Below are 22,997 nucleotides of genomic sequence, written 5' to 3'. Positions count from 1 at the left end.
CTATTCAATGTTTCTGTCTGCCACAATAATGTAATGTAAACTATATTGTAAAAACCTTTTGGGGATACTTTATAAATAATGTTATGATATATGTATATTCCATTTTTAAATCTGCTTATCATGTGACTAATTACTTATTTGTGTGGAAACAAACGTCTTTTTGTCATGTATCTAAATTTGATCTCTTTCTCCAACAGCTACATGCCCATAAAATAACCACATTCAATATTCTTACAATGCCCCAATTATGAAAAACAACTTGAGGGTCAAAGCCCAGCAGTGAACAAATAAAGTCGGCCAGTGTAGCCACCACAGAATCTGCTCCGCTGGTAAAACTAAATGGATTACTTGTTGCTGCAATTATGAATTGACCTTTTGAGACGCAAACTGCTAAAGCATATTTCTCTATTATTTGAGTAAAACGTCTCCGTCAAATGTACTTTTTGTTCTCTGGTCTTTTCATTCACAAACCCCTGATTCTAAACAGTGTGATTTGGAGGGCCGGTGGAAAAGCTGCCCTGTTTCTAACATGGTTACATAACTGATCCTCTGACGATGACCCAGATAATTACGTGAAAACTAATAGGCAAACAATCTATACAGCTCAAGTGCACAGGGGAGGGGAAGAGGGTGATATAATCCAGGCATCTGACACAAGTGACAGTGCGTGTAAAAGTATATTTGTGGGCGTCACCTGATGGGCCAGGATGTAGATGTTGTGACCCACATTTCGAGGAGAAGCGGCATGCTCTTCCTCACCATTTTCATCATCATCGTTGTGTTCAACCTCAATTTCTCCCTGCATGTAGGCCTTTTTGATCACCTCCACCTGTACACCAACCAAACGTTTAAATAATGACAGTAGGTGGTTTTAAGTGTGATTACAGTATGCAAAACAGAAAATCTGCCCGCAGGAACATGAGAAAGATGCGTTTTCAATGCAAAGTGCCAACTTTGCATTACCAATGCTAGCATGTGCATTCATTGTTTGCATTCACCAGTTCTTTAGGCCTCATGTTATACAAAATCCTCTCCGCGTTCTCACTGTCATGGCGGCTTTCCATGATGGCCAGCAGCAGTTTTGAGGCGTTATTCTGTAAAACAAAAAAATACATTCGAAAAAGGCCATTCACGTGAATTATTTTTGAATCAATTGAAATCTACATATCCCATAAAGATCTCGTACCTTGAGCTCCAACACCAAGTCCATCCTCTTCTTGCCGAGAGGGTTGATGTCATTGAGGATGAGAGCGATGATGATGTCGATACCGTTACACTCATGTGTGGCAATACAGTTCTGAACAAGGGAAACATTTTTAAATGTATACTACTGTTCAGGAGTTTTTAATTTTTTGAAAGAAGTTTCTTTTGCTCACCAAGGCTGCATTTATTTGATCAGAAATACAGTAAAAACTGTCATATTGTGGAATATTATTACAAATTAAAATAGCTGCTTTCTAATTTATTATATTTTAAAATGTAATTTATTCCTGTGATTAAAGTCTTCATTGTCACATGATCCTTCAGAAATCATTCTGATATGCTGATTCGCTACTCAAGAAATATTTCTTATTATTATCGATGTTGAAAACAATAAAAAAAAATGTTTGTGGAAACTGTGATATATTTTTCTCAGGATTCTTTGATGAATAGAAAGTTTAAACGAGCAGAATTGTACATTTTTGGAAACAATGTAAAAGTCTTTCCTATCACTTTAGACCAAATTAATGTGTCTTCGCTGAATAAAATAATTTCTTTGAATGGTAGCGTATATTAGGCACATCACTTCATAAAGGTCAGCTACATAATTTAATAAGTTACAGAAATGGGCAAAAAGACTAAATGATCTAAACAAAAACCATTTAAGCACACCAGAGAACAAATAGTTACAGGAAGCACATTCCCATAAATTTAGTATGAAAATGAACCTACAATTAACTGATTATGGCTCTGGAACAGAGTGCTTCAGTGAGAGTCTAATCATCCAATCATTGCGGGACAAAAGCACTCTGTCAGCATGCAAGTACACTACATTTCCTCCTAGAAAAGTAGGACAATGACGATAATCAGCCCCATTACGGTCCTATGAAGTCAGAAAAGTTGCATAATGCCTAGCCCAACGCACAAAGAAAGATTTTGCCATTCTTTTAAGTAGACAATAGTGGGTATATAGTGTAAGTGTGTCATAATCTTAAAGCAACAGTTCACCCAAAAATTCATTCACTCTCCTTAGTGCATTGAGCTCATGAGAGAATCACTCTTCTGAATCTTTTCAATGAATCAGTCAATTCGGTCTGAATGATTTGTTCACGAATCAGACTTTTTTCAGCACAGATCAGGTTTGCGCTCCCCAAAAGCATCATGAGCCTAAGTACAGTAGATTGTTGAAAACCATTGGCACCAACGGTCTCTACAATCTACTCAGGCTTACAATGCTTTCTGGAAAACGCAATCATGATTCAAGAGACTCGATAAACTCACTTAGTGGTAAACGGGTCACATTTTCAGTGCATAATGGCTTAAATTTCAGTTTCTTTTCATACATGTCAGCTGCTACAGAAGACTTAGAATAAATACAGTGCTCACATTTATGGGGGTAAACAAGAGAAAATTACAACAATTTAAATTTTTGGGTGAACGATTCCTTTGAGGTATAGAAGAAAAAGAGTGTGTGGATGTGTCAGGTCCACCTGGTTTTCATGGCAAGGGCCCTGGCAGTATTCTGTCAGGCTCTCCACAGTCTGGTTTATGAGAGCGACGTTCTTCTCATTAATATAGAGTCCCAGCAGCCCCAGGCCCCCCGTAGTGCTGCCACATATACAATCCAGGAACTGCAGTGTCTCACACACCAGGTTGTAATTGTTTTTGTTGTTCTGACAGCGAAGGAAGTTCTGGGGAACAAGCGGGAAAAACAGGATATGAGGAGCTTTTGTATTTACAAGTCATATTAGAGCTTGAGGAATCACAGATACAGTTGATGCATAACTCATAGTATGATATGGGATAGGATTATGATGGGATATGTATATGATGGGGTTATGTAAAAGGCTCAAGATACAAGCGCTATTTTTTAGTTAGCAACATTTGAGAGATAGGAGCAGTACGCACAGAACGTGCCTTTCCGTTCCACAGCGCTACATATTTATTGTTTTTCAATGCTAGATGGATGTGTTTGACCATTGGGCTCGTGTCTCATGTCTTTTACAGCATCTCGTGGATGACATGACGCTCTAAAAACGTGGCGCTCAAGTTAAAAGGATCTCAACTTTTAAAACATATTTCTAGACCTTGCATTTTTTCATGAAAAAAGTTAGCATTAACAATGCACATTTTCTCGAAATAATCTCTGACCTGCAGTTCCCGGTTGTGGTTTTCACAGAGCAGCTGCATGAGGCGCAGGATTGGCTGCATGATTGTTATGATCACGCTCATCTCGTTGTCATCCTGGTTCTTTTCAGTCGTGCTGGTCTGCCCCTCCACCACATTCAGATGCTCGTCCACGTCCGCCTCTCTTCGGTATGCAGTGATTGCCTTCTTAGTGGCCGTAGAAGCTTCGATGAGTTGCTCCCGCACTTCCTCGGTTACTACAGCAACATCCTTGACTGAAACAGGGGGAGAATTGTATTTGTTTAGTATGCTTTTGCAGGTCTGGGTTGGGTAATGATTTCATCATTCTAAACACTTGTCTTGTAATTCTTGTAGGCTCCGACCTTTCTTGCGCGTTTGGGCATCCTTGTCGTTGGCGTCCTCGTCTTTGCGCTTGCTGCCCAGATCGCTGGTGTTCACCGTCACAGTTGCCTTGATCTCTTGCTGGGCCAGCTTCATCCGCTCGTAAAACACTTTAAAGAACTTCTCTGACTTATTGTCGCCGGTCAGACGGCAGAAAAACGACCGCTGGAGGGACAGGTAGAAGAGTGAGGGAAAAAAGCAATACAATCGAATTAGCATACTGTAAATGAAAGGTAAAGAGAAGGTGGGAGAGAAGTGAGAATTGTAAACTTTCTGCATCAATACCAGTCATAATTTTGCTTCTTTTCCGTTCTTCGTTTACGGGTAAAACGAAGTTCGAAATACGTGACCAGCTATACTGTTAGCAAACCTCCGACGCCACCCACACTGCTGAGAGTGAAGTTTAGATGAATATGTAAAATGTGCTGCGCCCTTTCCTCTCTCAACAATAAAATAAACACACAACAAAATAGCCTAAGACTGGTTGCACACTGAAGCTAAGCAGGGTTGAGCCTGGTCAGTACCTGGATGGGAGACCTCCTGGGAAAACTAGATAGCTGCTGGAAGAGGTGTTAGTGAGGCCAGCAGGGGGCGCTCACCCTGTGGTCTGTGTGGGTCCTAACGCCCCCGTATAGTGATGGGGAAACTATATTGTAACACGCACCGTCTTTCGGATGAGACTTTAAACCGAGGTCCTGACTCTCTGTTGTCAGTAAAAATCCTAGGATGTCTTTCGAAAGAGTAGTGGTTTAATTTGCCCATTAGCCTCTGTCCATCATGGCCTCCTAATCATCCCCATATATTTTAATGATTCTCTTCATCACATATCTCCTCTCCACCAATAAGCTGGTGTGTGGTGGGCGTTCTGGCACAATATGGCTGTCATCGCATCATCCATGTGGATGCTGCACATTGGTGGTGGTTGAGGAGATTCCCCCCTTCCATTTAAAGCGCTTTGAGCGCAGAGAAAAACACTATATAAATGTAACAAATTATTATTATTATTATTATTTAAACTGCTGTATAAAATCAATATCACATTTGCAATCATGCTATTGCAGGACAAAAAAAACAACATGTGATATTGTGCTTGTTAATCATGTGATATTGCTTAATCATATGATATAACTATGAGACAAAACTCATACAGGGGCATTTTTGCCCTGATATCTTGAACAAGGTTTTGACACACTCTTATATAATCTTATACTCTTATTTTTCAAATGGTCAGGGGAATTTGATTTGTTTCACTCCTGTACCAGTGCCTAAGGAGTTAAGTTAACAACGCGGCGCAGCCATGCTCCAAAGCAGAGTTCTCACGTCCCCTCCCTCCCCTCCACCCTGTTTACTGCCAGCCAGACTCACACCACTGCGGTTACATAACCCTCTCTGTGCGGCCCGACACACACACACACACACACACACACACACACACACACACACACACGCACGCGCAAACTCACAGCAATTAACACGGAAATAACCTGGAGTGCCTCCCTCAGCTCACCTGAATTTACACCATCTGTCTCCACACTGTCCCAAGAGCTACAAGGCTTGCACAGTCAACACGTTTGCACAAACAAGCGTGTGCTTTCCAAAGAAAACAGTTCGAAAGGCTTCAATTTCTTCTGAACCCAAAGGGTTATGCCAAATTTAATTGTGTTTTAAAAATACAACATCACAGTATTAAGTATTAAAAGAAAACCTTTCAGTTCCTTCTATGAATAAATGCGGCCCGCTGGTTATGTAGTGTTTTTCTCTGGTATATCCTGTTCTACTTTTGCTCGTTTTTTCCCCCCCTTACATAAGTCAGTAATCAGCTGAAAGGCAGAGGGATAGCAGCGATAGACTGCTCATGCACGCTCGCACAGGACGCAAGGGAAAAAATAGGAGAGGACAAGAGCGCAAAGGAAAATCCTGCCCTACTTTTTCAAGCCAAACAGGCACGGAGTGAGTGTGTGATGTGCGACACAAGGAGGGAGGGTGAGGGGTGGAAGTTATCAGCAGAATTCTGGGGCAGTTTTGAAAGCTCGTTACATAACCAGCCTTCTTTCCAGGTTAACAGTGAACTCAGTCATTCAGGCCTCTTTCAAACAACAGCGAGTGAAAGAGAAATGCAACACACCCACAGCAGTGCGCGCACACACACATGCACAAAGGAGATGCGCTTGAAAAATGATTCATCAGCTCCAGTGCATCCAGTACACCTCGGGACGTCATCGGACAACTTGCATTTCATTAAAAAAAAAAGAAGAGAGAACTCATTTTAATCTCTTTCTGTGAATGACCTCTTTGTTAAACACTCCTCGCTCAAGTTAATTGAAGGCAGTCCTGACACGGAGCCGATCGTTCCGAGAGATTTAATAGCGGAGCGAATCAACAGGTTGTGTAAGACCTCGGAGCGGAGGAGAAGTGGAGTTTATAGCATTACGGCATTCAAATGTGCAAGTCTCATGACTGCTCTAATAAACAAGACGGCCACATCAGATGCGTCGCTGTGGTAAACATGTCAACACCTGACTGCCATATGACGCACATTCAGGAAAACAGCAAAACAGTGGAAAGGCTGGGAAAATAAGCATGGAAAGTGTTTTCCAGGTGTTAGGCAGGAGTCTTAAACCTCAGGCCATGGACTCCCTAATGGATAAAACAATGGAGTAACATATTGTATAGAACAGGGTGTTGCATTTTAAGCCTGGTTTAAAAGAACAATACAAGTCATGTTTGCTTAAGTTCATTATAACGCCTGCATTCCAAAGCCATTAATAACTAGCTTCCTATTAGCTTTAGCTTTCTTAGCTTTAACTGAAGTTAAATTGAAGGGTGCTTCTCAAAAGTCCAGTCCTTCAGAGGCTTGTAGGCTAGATTCCTCCTCATCATGTCCTTCGACAGAGCTTGATGAAATATTTATGATATATATGTTATATGGAATATATGACAAATTACATATCATATATACAATAAATAATTCCTCAGCTTGATGAAATTAATAATTATAAAATGATTATTAATGAATTTTTTTTAATATATTTTTATCAGTTGAGGATTGGTATCACCAATGAGGTTCATCCTTGTGTTACGCAGCACGTTTGAGCTCCTGCAAGAACCAATGAGGTTCATCCTTGTGTTACGCAGCACGTTTGAGCTCCTGTAAGAACCAATGAGGTTCATCCTTGTGTTACGCAGCACGTTTGAGCTTCTGCAAGAACCAATGAGGTTCATCCTTGTGTTACGCAGCACGTTTGAGCTCCTGCAAGAACCAATGAGGTTCATCCTTGTGTTACGCAGCACATTTGAGCTCCTGCAAGAACCAATGAGGTTCATCCTTGTGTTACGCAGCACGTTTGAGCTTCTGCAAGAACCAATGAGGTTTGTTCTCGTGCGTCAAGCAGGTTCGGTTGAGCTTCTGTTTACTGTATGTTCGCTGATCAATGTTTATATGTAAATAAAAGCCTAAATTAAATCGGTTCATCATATAAAGCGATTGAGTATCTTCAGAAAATTTGGACTAAATCGCACGATTCAAATGAATTAGTTTTACGATCTCTTTATGAACTTTTTGAAGCGTCAAATTGGTAGTTGCATATCTATCAATGGAGAGTACAGAACTGGCTCAAATTTTATTGAAAATATCTTCATTTGTGTTCTAAAGATGAATGAAAGTCTTACAGGTCTGGAACAACACAAGGGTGAGTAAATGATGATAGAATTTTCAGTTTTGGGTGAAATAACCCTTTTTATTATTGTTATCAAAAAATAATAATAAGAAACTAGCTTTTTCATCAACTATTGCTGTGATTTCCAAATACTTAAGAACTTTGGTAACCGTTCCCATCCCTATAAACATGGAGTGTTGCGGATCTTGTGTTTTTGGTAAAGCTGGAATTGATATAAGAGTTTCTAAGGTTGTACGAGATGCATACAATCAGCTTGGTGCTCTAATAGACACGCATGTGTTCTGCGTGACCTTTATGTGCTGCATGACACAAGTGCACATGGGTCTTCATAACTCATGTAAGAAATGAATAAGTGTCTGTATCATGAGTTGGTGGCTTTAAGAACAAAGGGCACACCCTCCTACATGAAGCTGATAAAAAAAAAGTGACATAAAGACCTTTATAATGTCACAAAAGATTTCGATTTCAAATAAAAGCTGTTCTTTTGAACTTTCTATTCATCAAAGAATCCAAAGAAAAATATATCACGGTTTCTACAAAAATATTGAGCAGCACAACTATTTTCAACACTGATAATAATAATAAGAAATGTTTCTTGAGCACCAAATCAGCAGAATGATTTATAATCTAAATTCTGATCAAACAAATACAGATTTGGCGAGCATAAGACTTTTCTTTAAAACATTTTTTTAAAATCTTACTGACCCTAAACTTTTGAACAGTAGTGTATATTCAGATTTCAATCTGCAATAATAGCTGGAATTATAATCTATTATATGTGTATAATTCCCCCCTATAATCAGTTTTAAAGGCTGCCGGAACCCTAGCCAACGTCATTCCCTTTTATTCCCATCTAATCCCAGTTGAAGGCCTGTCTTACCCCTTGAACCCATCACAACTTGATTACAAGTCCTCAACATCAACAAGCCTATCCAGGCAAGGTGACCAGCCACAACCCAACAGAAAGTAGATCGTGCATGTACAGGTGAACGTGGGCAGTTCTCTAATAACAGCCTCAACACACTAAGCAAAAGGTCAACCAGCAATCGCCTCTCCATCCCCTTCTCGTCTATCCGAGCTCTTGGCATCAACAAGAGGATGTTGTGTAAGATCTATTTATAAGCGCGAGCTCAATCAGTGCCGTCGTCGAGCCCACCCGGCCGCGTAACCACGGGAACGGCTTGCGCTGCGGAGGCTTGGGATGCTGGGAGATGTTGACTGCACGTCCTTCACACTTCAACAGAAGCTTCTCAACAGCAGCTGAGAGTCTGCAATACCACACACACACATAGGTGCACAAACTCAAGGGTTTCCAGCGCACTCACAAATCCATTAGAGAGCGCTAAGGATGCCGCGCAAGGCAGACCATAATAATAATAAATGCCTATAGAGCCTGCTGTATCATATTTGATCCTCAAATTACTAAGGCCTCTAAATAAGCTATATGCAAAATATGTTGATCAAGGATCATCTTACTGGGCAAAATCACGGTGACCCTAATACATGTCTTCTGTCATCTGATTGATGCTTTATACTTTTTTAGCAGGTAAAAGGGCTTTCAGTGTAATTTTACATATACGTCCCACCTCAGGTTGTGATTCACGTATAGGTTTAATGATTTTTATAAAGTAAACCTAAGAATAATTTTTAGAATGTTAGTAATATTTCAATATGAACACTTACTGAATTAATGCAACTTAGGTTTACTTGATTATCCATACATTATTTCAAAATGTGAGTATCAAATATGATACATCAGGCTTTTCTATCATCATTGTTTTGCCCCCACAATTAAAACTACGGAGCTTTGATCATATAAGCATTTAAATATAATCTTACTTAGACATTATTGGGAGATATGACAACTGATATTTATTTGCATTTTATGTAAGAAGTCTGCTATACTGTTATAGAAATTTCATTGATTTACATTACAAGCTTTTGGAACATCATCTTAATTTTTGGTCATATAAATATTTGTATAAGTTTGAATTAAAACATAAATCCTCCTCAAGTATGAGCTCCATTTTCTCACTATAGCATACTAAATGAGGCATTCAAGCCTTATGTATTAAATATGGGGCTCAATAAAAATAAAAAACATTTTTACTCTAAAAAATAAATGTCAAAAGGTTGTTCAGTAAAAATAAAAAATAAAGATTTTTCTGACAGGTATTTCATATGTTATTATGTTATTAACACAGCTATAATACAGCCGAAGTCAGCTTTAGACGCAAGTGCTGCGCTCTCACACTCACACCTGTCATGCTTCATCACACTTGTGTGTGTCTGGTTGTGTCTTGTGAGCAGTTTACGGTAAACACAGGGGGACGTGTGCAAAAACAGAGCTATGCACACATCTAACTTCCAGTGCACATGACATCTCCAAGGTCGTTTCTGATCGTGACAAAGTCTGAAAAAGTGTGTAAATATTTATAGACCATGGAATTAACATATAAGCACCTCCTACTTAAACACACACACACACACACACACACACACACACATTGGGTGCTTGTTTCAAGATGAGTTATGTAGGTCATAAGCTAATGTTTAACCGAGGTGCGTGCACTTGTGTGGCAGGCGACAGGTGCGGTGTGTGACTAGAAACCTTGGGAGGAGTCCTCGAGTTTGAGTTTGTATCCCGCTCCACCTGACGCCATTTTTCCAATATTACATAACAGGCCTGACTATAGAAAGAGACGAGGTTTTGGGTTCAGAAAGAGTCGTATTGCTATTCTTCTGCATTTCCTCTACTTTAAACATCAATGAGAAGTTTGAAATGGAGCCATGTGAGAAGCTGACCAGATAATGACAGCCGGAATAATAAAAAAAAATCTGGTAATAGAGTCACAACAAAAGCCCTGACCTCTGGATCCCAATCTGAAGGCCAATTGCTAAGGCTCGGGAATGGAGACCCTTCTTTCCCCTCCCAGGTGCCGTGATATACATTTCTATTTATACTTTCTTCAGGAAATCGCTGAGCCTTATGTGTATGCGTACGTGCCAGCTGGAAATAACATGGCACAGGCCTCAAATTAAAATTAAGGTGTCACTTTCTCTTTTTAAAAGAGACTAACATGCAACATATGCTGTAAATCCATTTGAGAATGCTTAAAGGGACAGTCCCCCCAAATTTTCAATTCTGTCATCGTTTATTCACAAAAGATGATATTTTGAACATTTCGAATGTTTTTGCCCATACAATGAAAGTCAATGGGGTTCAAAACAACAACAACATAAATAAAAAAAAACACAACAGAAAATTATTTTTGGGTGAACAATCCAGTTTACTTATATCCAGATTATTTATACACTATTATAGTATTTATTTAGTCTGGGTTTCTCCATGCTGCCTTGCGCACAGCGCGATTTTATTTACGTTGCTAGGCAGCCTGGATTCCATGGACCAGATTTTCGCCTCAGCGAGGGGACCAATCACAGAACGGGGAGGGAGCAGAAAGACGATGACGACGTCTATGCGACACACCGAAGCAGTTTGTTTATATCTATGGATCCAACATGGCAGCAGACGCGAAGTTACCTTTCGATGCAGCCTTAGATAGTGTTCTAAGTAGTTTAGAATGTCTTCTTCCTCGTCGAATTTCTGTCGCTCTACATACGTCATCTGGTATAATTGAAACGATTGGCTATGAGGTACGTACAGGCGCATTTGATAGACATTCGTAGTGCCCAATAAACGGCTCTGGGCATTCGTAAACCACTCCTCAAATACGAGAAAATGAACATGTGGTTCCCAGACCACGTCTCAATGAGACGAGGTCTGACGTTAGCCAGGCTAGTATTTATTAATATTTTGAAAACGTTTACATTTTAGTTTAGATTTGAGTGATTTTACTACAGTATGTGCTTTTGTATTTTTTTATATATAACTTTAATGTATTTTTATCATTTTAGTACTGTACTTACATTTACATTTATTCATTTAGCTGACGCTTTTATCCAAAGCGACTTACAATTGCTATATATGTCAGAGGTCGCACGCCTCTGGAGCAATTAGGGGTTAAGTGTCTTGCTCAGGGACACATTGGTGTCTCACAGTGGATTCGAACCCGGGTCTCTCAGACCAAAGGCATGTGTCTTATCCATTGCGCCACCACCACCCTACTTCAACTTATTTATTTTAGTTAGTTTTAGTTAACACTAACAACACTGGAACTATCCCTTTAATATGCGGGTCTCAGGAATACTTGATTCTGGTCAAATATTTTAGCATAATTTAGCTTTGAGATCTTTGTCCTCGGCAATCCATTTCCTACATCATTCTGTGGTCTCTTTCTTCTCCTATTATATAACAATTCCAGTGTTTTCACTCTCAAAAGCTACCCAAGAAATGTGGGTATTTTGCCCATGCAATTCATCAAAAAGGTATCCCACAATAACCTACTGTATGATGTAAAAAAAATCCCAAAAGCAAATTCATGGTAGCCTTATGTCTGTTTTGCACTCTCTTGAACAACCTTTGACATGCTGCATAAAAATGCATTATTAATGACTGTCTATTTATAAATGGACTTTGGCTCTGTGAGTATATACATGATCTTCTAGAATGTATTAAAGGAGTATTTTACATCCTTCTGTCACAGAGGAATGTATTCGCTAGCGTCATAGAGAGGAGATTGTGTGTGTGCGTGAATAACTGGTTAAGTGTCTCAGGCTTTCTGCCCACTTGCTGCCGAGCGAGTGGGCGACGGCTTCCGTCACGGGTCATCCAGAACCTGGCTGTTCTCACACACTCTGCTTTTGCACTGTACTCTCGCTGTCTCTCACTCCCTCCTACTCGAGCATTGCTCACCACAGATGAAGTCCCGTCTGCCCTTCCGACTTCTGTCTGGCCTGGAGGTTTTACGGTATACAGCTGGAAGAATACAGGCCTTATTTGAGCGAGCGCCAATGGATTCAGACTTCGGCATTGCCATTTCCACCTCCCTAATTATATCTATTCAGTTCATTGTGGGACGCCTCAAGTGTGTGAAACTGGAGCTTGTGTATACTGTGACCTCATCACTTTTCAAAGGCAACCTGTGACTTTCAGATTACTCTGGTGGGTGGTTTAGGAAAAGCAATGATAAACACAGACTTGAGGCCTAGTCGTGCCAAGTGCAAATTTTGAGATTTTAAAACAAAACGATTAACGCATTTAAAGTGATGTTTGCTTGTGCAAAATTAGCCACAATGATGCTAAGATGTTGAGGGTGATCGCCACGATGTATACCATATAAATATTATACAGCGACAAGCCTCTTTTATGGAGGCCAGGTACAATTTTTTTTTAAATCAATCAGATGGCAATTATTTCATAAAATATCCAAACTTTTTTTTTTAAATCAAATCAAACCGAAATTTATTTATAAAGCACAATAAAACACCACAGTATACCAAAGTCTGTACAGTTACATAACGATAAATTATTATATAAATAATACAATTAAAAATATATATTAATTACAATTTAAAAAATACATACATAAAATAACCTAAAAGCTACCTTAAACAAATACATCTTAAAACGGGTTTTAAACTAAACAAAATGTTGTTGTTTTTTGTTTTGTTTTTTGGTATTAATACTTAAAAATTATTTATTAATTAGATTCTAGTCTAGTTGGACTTCAATTATTTGATCAAAAATACAGTAATATTCTGAAAAAGTATTGACAATTAAAATAACTTTTCTATTTTAATATATTTTAAAATGCAATATTAAGCATTACCGTGATATATATTTTTCAAGGATTCTTTATTGAATTTTTTGTAATAATGTAAATTTCTCTTCTGTCACTTTTGATCAATTTAATGCATCCGTTCTGAATAAAAGTATACATTTCTTTCTTTCAAAAAGAAATCTTTGTGTATATATCACAAATGTATAATTTATATTGAACAAAAACAAACTGAAATGTCTTTTTAATGGCGTCTCTACTCGTTAGGAAACACTTAATTTTAAGGTGAGGTAGTTACATGTTACTAGTACATGTACTTACTATAGTAATTAAAAATTAAAAATAGTAACTAACTAACCCTAAACCAAACCCTAAACGTAACTCTATGGTTAGTACATGTAGTTAATTAACATTACTCAGTATTTACAATCAGTAAGTACAATGTAACTACGTCACCTTAAAATAGTGTAACTCCTCATTTTATTACAGCGCTTCACAAGACATCACCATAATTAATGAGTGGAAAAACGATTTGCACTTGAGTCACGTCCTCTTGTCAAAGCCTTCCACAAAAGCGTCTTTTTTTTTTTTTTCACTGCAGAAACAAACAACAAGGCCTAAATGGAGCGAGATGAACCTCGGTGCACAGGTCAAGTTGGGCATGGCGACTTAATTCAGTGCCACTGATCAGCAATGGCCATGCAAAAAGAAGCCTTGCACAATATTGTTGATTGGGAAAGTCCCTTGTTCTTACTGTATTATTGTAGCTGGTCCATTTTAGACATGTGGTAAAGCCAGGGGCAAGTGTGTACACATAGATATGTAGTTCCACACAGAGCTGGAAGTTGGGGAGGGCTAGACAGCATGTGATTGTGCCCTGTCCTACTTCTCTTTGTGTTCACCAACACACTTCCCCTCAGCTGGCACACACACCGTACTCTCTCTGCCTGCTTTGCTCACTATGCCATCAACTTTTGCATAATCTCTCTGCTTCCTTATTATTCAGTCCATTACCTCTCTCTCTCTCTCACCTCATATTCCATCCCTCTTTTTCTTTTTCCCTGGTAACAGTGTTTGTTATCCTGACGACCACCCCAGAATACCTCTGTAAATAAACAAATCGTGGAGGGGAATTGGCTTGTGTTGTTGTGCAGCTTCCAAACAAATGCCTCTCTGTGCACGAACCAGGCCAGCGTGCTCCATATTATGCAAGTCAAAGTACCGCGATTCATCCTCTGATATGTTTCAGATTCGCTCAGCGCCACAAAAGACCACTTGTATGGCTCTAATGAGGAAGGAAAAACGAAAAAGTTGATGTCTCTTCTTTTCATGGAAGCAGCATTTAGCCTGTCTGAAATCGATCAATTTGTGGTCACATTTAGCGTAGTTCGGCCAATGGAGTGGTGCAGGGATGACGTCAAAACCCGGAAGATTAATCCGCCAGCGGTTACCTCGAGATTTTCCTTTTTGGTTTTTAAAATAGGGTTTTTTAGTTTATGAGTAAAATAAGGTCTGTGGTAAACATAAGCTGGCGATATTTGGACATTTTGTTCTACAAGTAAATTACACAAACTCCCACTCCAAACATTCTTAAGTGGAAACTTTATTTTTTTTTTTATAAACATAACAGCTTCAAAATTTGCATTTTTGACAAGGGTGTGTGTAATTTAGTTTGAAGAATAAAGCTGCTTGGTTTGAAAATGACTTCTGTGTAAGTAGTGCTCCATACATCGCTACGCTGTTGACAATGGACGCTTTTTCTCACATGAAATTTTGCTAATGTGTCCGAGTAAGTCAAGTCAAGTCACCTTTATTTATATAGCGATTTTACAATACAGATAGTTTCAAAGCAGCTTTATAGAGATAACAGGAAAATAGTGTCACAGTCCAGCTTAAGTAAGTTCAGTGGTGTTTTTTTTGTTGTAAAAAAGTTATTAATTTAGTTCATTTATATATATATATAGCCGCTCTGGAGGAAATCGTGATGTCATCGTCCAGCTTAGTTCAGTTCCCATTCACTCTATATTCTACTCACACGGCTCCGAACGGGATTTCCGGCATTAGAGACGGCGCTAACAAGGATGCTCAAGAACGCAGTCATTGGTCACTAGTGTCGGTCACTAATGTCGGTCACTAGAGCGCCTCTTGAGGCCAGGAGAGTGAGGTTTAATCGCACAGCGACTACTAGCTGGCCTCCGTTTCAACCGCACCTTCAGGATTGAAAACACTGTACCAAAATGTCTCATGGTACAGTAACCAAAGAACTTACATCAACAAGAGCATCCATACTTGGTATTATTTCTCGATCTGCTGCACTTTCTTGGTTTTTATCCTATCCGTTTAATACGCAATTCCAAATCCACAAACCCCAGGTACGTTAGTTTGGCCCGTTTCACTTCTCCTTCTATAACCAGGTCACTCAGTACAGTCATCCAATCACATGGCTTCTTTTATCAATGTCATTCCGATGATGCGCAACAGTCCTGTGCTTACTGACTCAACTAACCTTTAAAGAGCCTTGAGATATGATCTAGCAAACCTCCAATCATTTGCCATGTCTACATTTTCATCAAAAAGGGAAAAAAAAATCTTCAAAGCACAAAAACTTTTTTGCTTATCTAAAAACCACATGAAAACATGTCTGGGCCACATTTGACCATAAAATCAAAAGATTAAACTTTCCCTATTTGAGGAACCATTAAACATTTTTTTATTAAGGCGAGACACGGCAGGCAAAAACATTGTGTGTTTTTTTCACTGGTCAATTTTGAGATTTTGGACTATTTGTCTTCAATAACATGTCTTCTTTCAGACTTATGGTGAAAAAAAGTCAGAAATACACATTTAGGTCTTTATTTTACTACACTTTGCCTATTTGCGTCTGTAGATTTCTCCTAAACTCAACAAAAGTTGGCGTTCTAAATCATCCCGCTGCTCCGCGATCTCTGTCTGCACCCTGTCATCACATATACCGTTGGAAAGCTCTCTCTCACCTGTACAATGCTGTCGGATCCAAATATGGTCATTTTCTTTTTATCAGCAACCAATCGTGAAAGTACAATGGGGCATTTAACTCTAAAAGCGAAATCTCATTGGCTGATGTCAATTTCTGACAACGTGATTCGTTCAGATGCATCACGTGACGTGCTCTGACATTTCCAGAGTGTGTTTTTGACTGTTTTTCACGGGGGTTCTGTTCAGTTGAAGGCCATAAATGCTATGTTAAATAAGTTTTGATGTGTTTTAGGTGGTTTGTATTGTTGATTGCTAATGATTTGATAAGATATTTTGTCTGTAAATAGTTGTTTCCACAAAAAAAGTATGAATTTTTACAATACAAATCTTTAAAGGCTGTTTTCTCAAAATGGTTTTTTTCTCATACTCTGAGCCAGAAATCTCCACTTCAGCAGCACTTACATAAACCAAACTTTCCAGTTGTAATCCTATCTATATTCTTAAGGTTTTTACACAGGGGTTTGTTCATATATCGTTCAGATTCTGATTTATACAACATTGTATACCTAAAAACGGGGCGAAAACTTTTTTTTTTTTGGCTGATATCCAAAATCTGCTCTGTAAAAACCTTTGACTCTAATGTCAACAAAATGAAACAAGAATTTTGAATCTGGCTTTATCCAATGCTCAGATTTCTCTTCTGGAAATATATGTAAATTAGCGCATTTTTAATGAGATAATACCTAATTTGCATATTTAAACATAAATATTCTAAAAACTTGTAATACAAAAGATATTTGTCTTAAATGTCAGTAATCAACTGGGGAAGTTTCATGCTGATATCTATTAGTTAATGTATTTTCCTATTCACCTGGGGTGTCTCCCCTTAATGCATTATTTGTATTAATTTAATTTTGCAATGATTTATTTTGCATTAACTTATTTTTTATTAAAGCATGCCCCTTTTTACTGTAATGTTTTTTTTTTTTTATTAGCGTAATTTAGTAGTATGTAGCATAATGCAGTACAATAAATATTTCAATGATAAATGTAACTAATTATTTTCATTATAATTCATATAATGTAATGTTATATATCACAATGCAAATATATATTACCTGTCCTAAAATAGACTTTATTTAAACTCTGGGTGTAATTTTGTCCTAGAGATGTGGTACTGTAGAATAAAGTGGATCTGGAGTTTGACAACAACAAAAAAAAAAAAAAAAAAAAAAAAAAAAAAAAAAAAGTGCATTTACTTATAAAGTGTAGCAGATGACAGCAGAATAAATCATCTTAAAAGAAGCTGATTTACAATGAGTAAACTCAGTAATTCCCCTGTTAACACTAGAGAATGTTACCTTGCACACACACATACACACGTCAAAAGAGCAGACTACCCCCAGTTCTCTCTTTCTTTCATGTGGTTTCTTCACATCCTTTAAAAGACACCCAAATGACTCTGCAAACCGGCTGCAAAATGGCATGCAGGTTATCCACAAAACCCCTTTAGTGCTGCAAGAATGCTTAACCAATCTAACCCAATACAATGAGGTTGATGCTGACAGGAATTAAAGAATCGACAGAAGAGTCTCATGTAACCTGGTAAGAAAAAGGGATCTATTTGGGGTCAATAGCCTATAGATTTTTTTATGCAGAGATTTGCTATTATTTTTCTTATTAGAAAATCAAGCACATTTCCACCCTCAATTCTTATTATCATAATGTAAAAATAATAATAATTTTGATCACTGTATTGTGAAAAAAATAATAGCATGTTATGGTATTTATAGATTGTGGCTCTATTTGTTGTAATTTCTTTATGCAGTAATAATTAATCATTGTTTCCTATCTAAAGCAGCGCATTGGCTTTGGGATTTGATGTTGTACTTGCATTTGGAAAAGTAAACATTTTCAATTGGAGGATCACATACATTGTCTGGAACACCATGTCTGGAATATGTTCATATGTGTGTAGGGCTCATGATGTCCAACAGTGGTATTTAACTATATATATATATATTTTTTTTTTAATCTAATTTCACTTCATTTCTTTTCCTCTACTATATAATATTATTTTTTGTATAATTTTGTACCATTTTCAAAAAAATTTATTGTTACTTTGGATGGATGGATTTTCCCTCATAAGGATATTATTACGGTAAAGGGGTATTGGGGAAAAGTGCTTAATTATCAACAAAATAAAGTATAATATATAATAATATATAAATACACACATTATTGTAAGTCATAGCCGAGCACCCATGGATAAAGACGAGATATCCTCCTTTCATATTAGCAATCAAAAAAATCGATTGAGATTCGGGAACCTCTCTGATTGGTGGATCTCACATCGGGTCACAATACGTACAATTCTACAGTTATATTTAGCATTGCAAAATAACCTGACACAACAGCTTGTGCTTTCTGTTTTTTTGCATGATGAAACAGATGTGAATTACAAGTTTCCAATAAAAAAAACATAATAGTTATGATTGTTTACGTCATTTTCTCTCTCTGTTTCTCTCCCTATCAATCACTTTCCACTCTTTTAGTCTCTCTCAATCACCAGAACACACAATGACCCAGTTAGCACAGAAGACTGTTTTCTGCATTATTCACCACGGCCTTGGCTTATGTAATCCAGTCATGTGAGCGCCTCTACGTGTGCCTGTTGGGAAGCCTGAGTATCATCAAGTAGAATGCCTTTGCTAATAACAGGGCTGATTATGCAACGGGCCTATTTACAAAAGCACCCACGCAAAACACATGCACAGAGCGCAGAAACCGGCCCTGCCAGTTCGGGAAATATAATTGCTCTACAATCAGAACAGCCATCCCTCCTTTGACACCGCCGCCGTGCATCACCCTCCCCGTCCGCGAGCAGCCTAGCGACAAGGATAGCGATTTGCCAGGTTGCCATAGCAACCGCATTGCACCCGCAAAACCCTGGCTGGGCGACTGCAGACAGTGACGTGTGGTCCTGCTCTGCACTGGACAGCCTCCACTTGATGATCCGAGCGCTCGGATAACATACAACTATCACTACTGCAGTATAGAGTATGCAATCTGTGCACACTGCAAAATGAACATGCATCACAAACAAAATATGAAAAATGAATTTTTTTGTGAAGTTGCACTATACAAAAAAAGCTTCAAATATGAAGACAGTTTTACACAAAATTGGATTAAAAATGCAAAATGCCCATCTTTGCTTCCACTTAATTAAATATGCAGCATCATGAGGCCATGTGACAAAAGTAATGAGCTCATGTGACAATGTAGTATGCTACAGTTTAAACGTTATTCATTGAATAATGGCAACTTTAGTAAGTTTTTATATTTATAAACAAAGAAAAGCAGACAGTTTACAATGGAACATATTTACTAACAGCTTGCTCCAGCGCAAACCTTCTTTTGGCGTTAAAAAACTCCTGTCAGGATTTACTAAAGACACACAGTGAAAAATTAGCGCTATTATGTAGGAGTTTCCCTTTCAGACGCACACTGGCGGAGCTAGGGGGTGGCCGTGGCCCCCCTTGGTCTAAGCTTGGCCACCCCTTTGGCCACCCCTCTCACTGCTGTTTCTGTCTCTTTTTTTATTGACAAAAAGTGCGTTTTTTAAAACGCTGAACCGTCTCTTTAGGACCACAAAAAACGTGAGACTTTTCAGACGCACACTCCAACTTCACCTCAGCGCCAGGCGAAAAGTCAAACGAGTGCGGAAATGTGCAAGTGCTGAATGAGCTTCAGCAGAACATCAGACAGTGATATGCACATAGTAAATATAGAGTCAATATTCTCAACTGGTGGGTTGCAAGACCGTTTTGAGTAAGTCGAATAGTGTGCAGTCAACAACAAACGTAATTCTCTTTTTTTCTGATGCTACTTTTATTTTAGAAGATGTGTGTGAAAGCTTGTGACACTTATGAAAGCTTGTGACACTTATGTCAGATGCTGAGAAAAGGGCTTTGTCCTTGTTGGCTATCTTTGATGAGAAGTTGTCAGGCCAAATGTCAGTAAAACTAGCTAACTTTCCTGTCATACGGCTGATAGCCGTTGTACTGTGCTTGCGGTACGCACATCACCCACAAATGCGGCGTGCTGTAGCCGTAGTTCTGTCGTCAATTAACTCATGTAAGAATCAAAAAGGCGATTAAAGCTGTCAAAACTGCATGCATGTATTTGTTATATATGCGTCACATGTGTCTCGATTAAAATATTCTGCTATGTGAGATCACAATATAAGGCACAAACTGATATAATGTTTTAATGTCCAAATAAATGTGAGCACTGTGCATTTGTACTAGACGACAGGCATTCATTTTGCGTTAATTTGTAAAGGACACACAAAAATGGATAATTTTTAAATCTATAAAATAAATAATTTTACATTCTGGCAACATTACATTATGAAAAACATAACATTTTACATTATGTGCTGTTGACTTCCGCCTTGTTCACATTCTTGCACATGGGGATTCAAAAGATAACTTTTGTTTTCCTTTTTAATTTAGGTATGATAGAACTGTTGCAATTATTTATTTTGACAACTAATATAGAAAGTAAAACTTTTTTTTTGACAAACTCAGAATTGGTTGAAGAGTTCATTGATTATATAAAACACATTGAAGGTTAAATAATCTTTGGACTACAGTAGTTATCTGCATGTTATCTCATCCATGAAGATGCAACAATGTAGAACAAGCTATTGGAGATTTTGAGAACCAGAATCAATCTAACTGAGCAAGGTTAAACTTTAGCTATAGTGTGTGCCCTTTTATTACTATTTAATTAATTTTAATATGAGGTGGTGGGTAATAATACAAAAATATAAAATTCACTCAGTATTCCATGATTCCTAATTCACTACTATCTCAATTAAAATTAAGTACAAATTAACTTTATTCAGTTGTGTAGGCACTAAAACAGTCCAATACATTATCAAATTATTTTTTATGATAAAATAATTAAGATTTCTGTGCCACCCCAGACTGGTTGCTGGCCCTTGCCTGGCCACCCCTATGAAAACATCCTGGCTCCGCCACTGCAGACGCAACATTTATGGGAGGAGAGTATTTATATGAATCATGCAAGGTTATTTACTAAGGTTTACACTAGTCAATTTACTTGCATTTGCGCCATTATTTACCACCCAAAAAAAGCATGTAAAAGCAGACACTAATTTGCGCTGCTCTTGGTAGATAACATTGGTCATTATGGAAATGATCCGGCTACGTCTGGGTTCTATAACTTTCCACTTCCATCTGCGCTTTTTTGGAATTGCGCTCTCTCGCTATTTTGCCCTGTTTAGTAAATCTGGCCCAATGTGTTCTGCATAATATTCAGTAAGTAGAAAGCTTTTATTCTATTCTTAAAAATAGCCTTTGTCTTTATGCGTTCCTTCAGTTCCTCTCTCATTTTCTCTCTCTCTCTCAGCATTCCAGCTCTCTACGTTTTCTTCAATTTACCCACTGTCTCCTCAGTGACCCGAGATATCTCCCCAGTCTTATTGGTGTTTTCTTATCTCAATTCAATGCATGCTCTCCTTCCCTCTTCCTGTTTTGCACCATGGGAGAACACCTGCATTTCAAAGGAAAGGACATAGCTTTCCTACACAGATATGAGGTATGCAAAAACACCCCAACGTGCATCAAAACAGCAATTCAGATAAAGGTTTTGGATTTGCCTCAGTTCACATGGTAAATAGCCCCATGATGTATAGACCTTATGTAGCTCCGCATCTGTTATGACATCCACTTCAAACATTGCAATGCCCATGATAACTTTCGTTAACTTTACAATAAGTAAATCCACTTCACCAGGTAATTACTCTTTGACAGCGATGCCATAGAAATATACAGAGCTACCGCAAAAAAGGAAGTTCAAACACTAAATTCTATAGATGGCTGTGCGCTTGTTTCTCTGGCGTATAAGGTCTAAACTGTTGATTTTAAAACCCATAGTTACGGTCCTTGATTCTGATTGGTTGAGCTGCGTTCAAAGTTGTAAAAATACATTGCTGTGATCGCATTACATCAGTATCACTGCGCCACTGCATCTGTGTGTTTGTGTTGATTCCACTTATGAAGAACTACACTGTTTGGTGGAAGAATACTATTTTTATCACCAGCATAAAGTTTATTTAATGAAACCTTGCCAGGAATGTAAACTGACTGTTTTATAAAAGCAATAAGCTCAGTGAAGCCGTGGTTTACAGCGACTTTAGCACCTATAGGTGCCTAAATTCGCTGTAAACCACAGCTTCTTTTCATTGCTTTATTTTACCACACCTGCACTGGATCAGCTGACTCTACGCTGACTCACATTGTCTGTCACAATCATTGTTTACTATCTGAATTCACTCAGTGTTTGCACATGACATGAGTTTTAAATGCAGAACAGAGGCAGCTCACATGACCACAATACAATAAAAGTAGTTAATGAATTATAAAGATAAATAAACAAACAAATTTGAATGCAGATATTATAATTGTACTTAATTGTAGATTAAAGCAGAATATAGAATATTAGAATATGAATTTGAATAACAATTTGAACTTATTATTGTATCATTTAAAAGAATGTACAAGATTAAATGAAAGTGAAGTGAAAGCTCATCTCACCTGTATGACAGGGTTTCCTCCCTCCAGCAGAGCGATGGCCAGCAGAATGCTTTCCTGGAAGATTCGGTCACTTGTGGCGTTCATGATGAGGTCAATGACCAGGTCAGACGCTCCCTCTCTGTCTAGGTGACACTGCACTTCTGCCAGGCTTATCTCCCCTCGACCGCCCGCTGAACCCCCGCCAACAACTGGAAGTAACAATAAAACCATCAAAATTAACAAAAATAAATAAAAAACAACTGTTCAAAAGTTTGATGCCAGTATGATTTTTTTTTTAAGAAATTATTACTATAGCAAGGACGCATTGGATGTATAAAAAGTGAAAGTAA

The 22,997-nt window shown here is 38.2% G+C and overlaps 1 protein-coding gene across 10 annotated transcripts in view; it reads right to left on the bottom strand.

Annotated features, from left to right (window-relative positions):
* Positions 1 to 22,997, bottom strand: part of itpr1b (inositol 1,4,5-trisphosphate receptor, type 1b) — a 129,287-nt gene that overhangs the window by 32,835 nt on the left and 73,455 nt on the right. For all 10 annotated transcript variants that reach the window (XM_082155436.1, XM_082155438.1, XM_082155442.1 and 7 more), the window contains 7 exons: positions 22,669 to 22,856; positions 3,711 to 3,894; positions 3,352 to 3,602; positions 2,691 to 2,891; positions 1,187 to 1,297; positions 999 to 1,094; positions 695 to 829 (listed from right to left, as the gene is read on the bottom strand). In XM_082155436.1, coding sequence (XP_082011562.1) covers positions 695 to 829; positions 999 to 1,094; positions 1,187 to 1,297; positions 2,691 to 2,891; positions 3,352 to 3,602; positions 3,711 to 3,894; positions 22,669 to 22,856 — 1,166 coding nt within the window. The remainder of the gene's footprint in view (positions 1 to 694; positions 830 to 998; positions 1,095 to 1,186; positions 1,298 to 2,690; positions 2,892 to 3,351; positions 3,603 to 3,710; positions 3,895 to 22,668; positions 22,857 to 22,997) is intronic.

The sequence above is a fragment of the Leuciscus leuciscus genome (genome assembly GCF_965113295.1).
Source record: "Leuciscus leuciscus genome assembly, chromosome: 23".
Classification (NCBI taxonomy): Eukaryota; Metazoa; Chordata; class Actinopteri; order Cypriniformes; family Leuciscidae; genus Leuciscus; species Leuciscus leuciscus.
The sequence above is the reverse complement of the archived record's forward strand: the minus strand, read 5'-3'. Positions and strand labels throughout refer to the sequence as shown.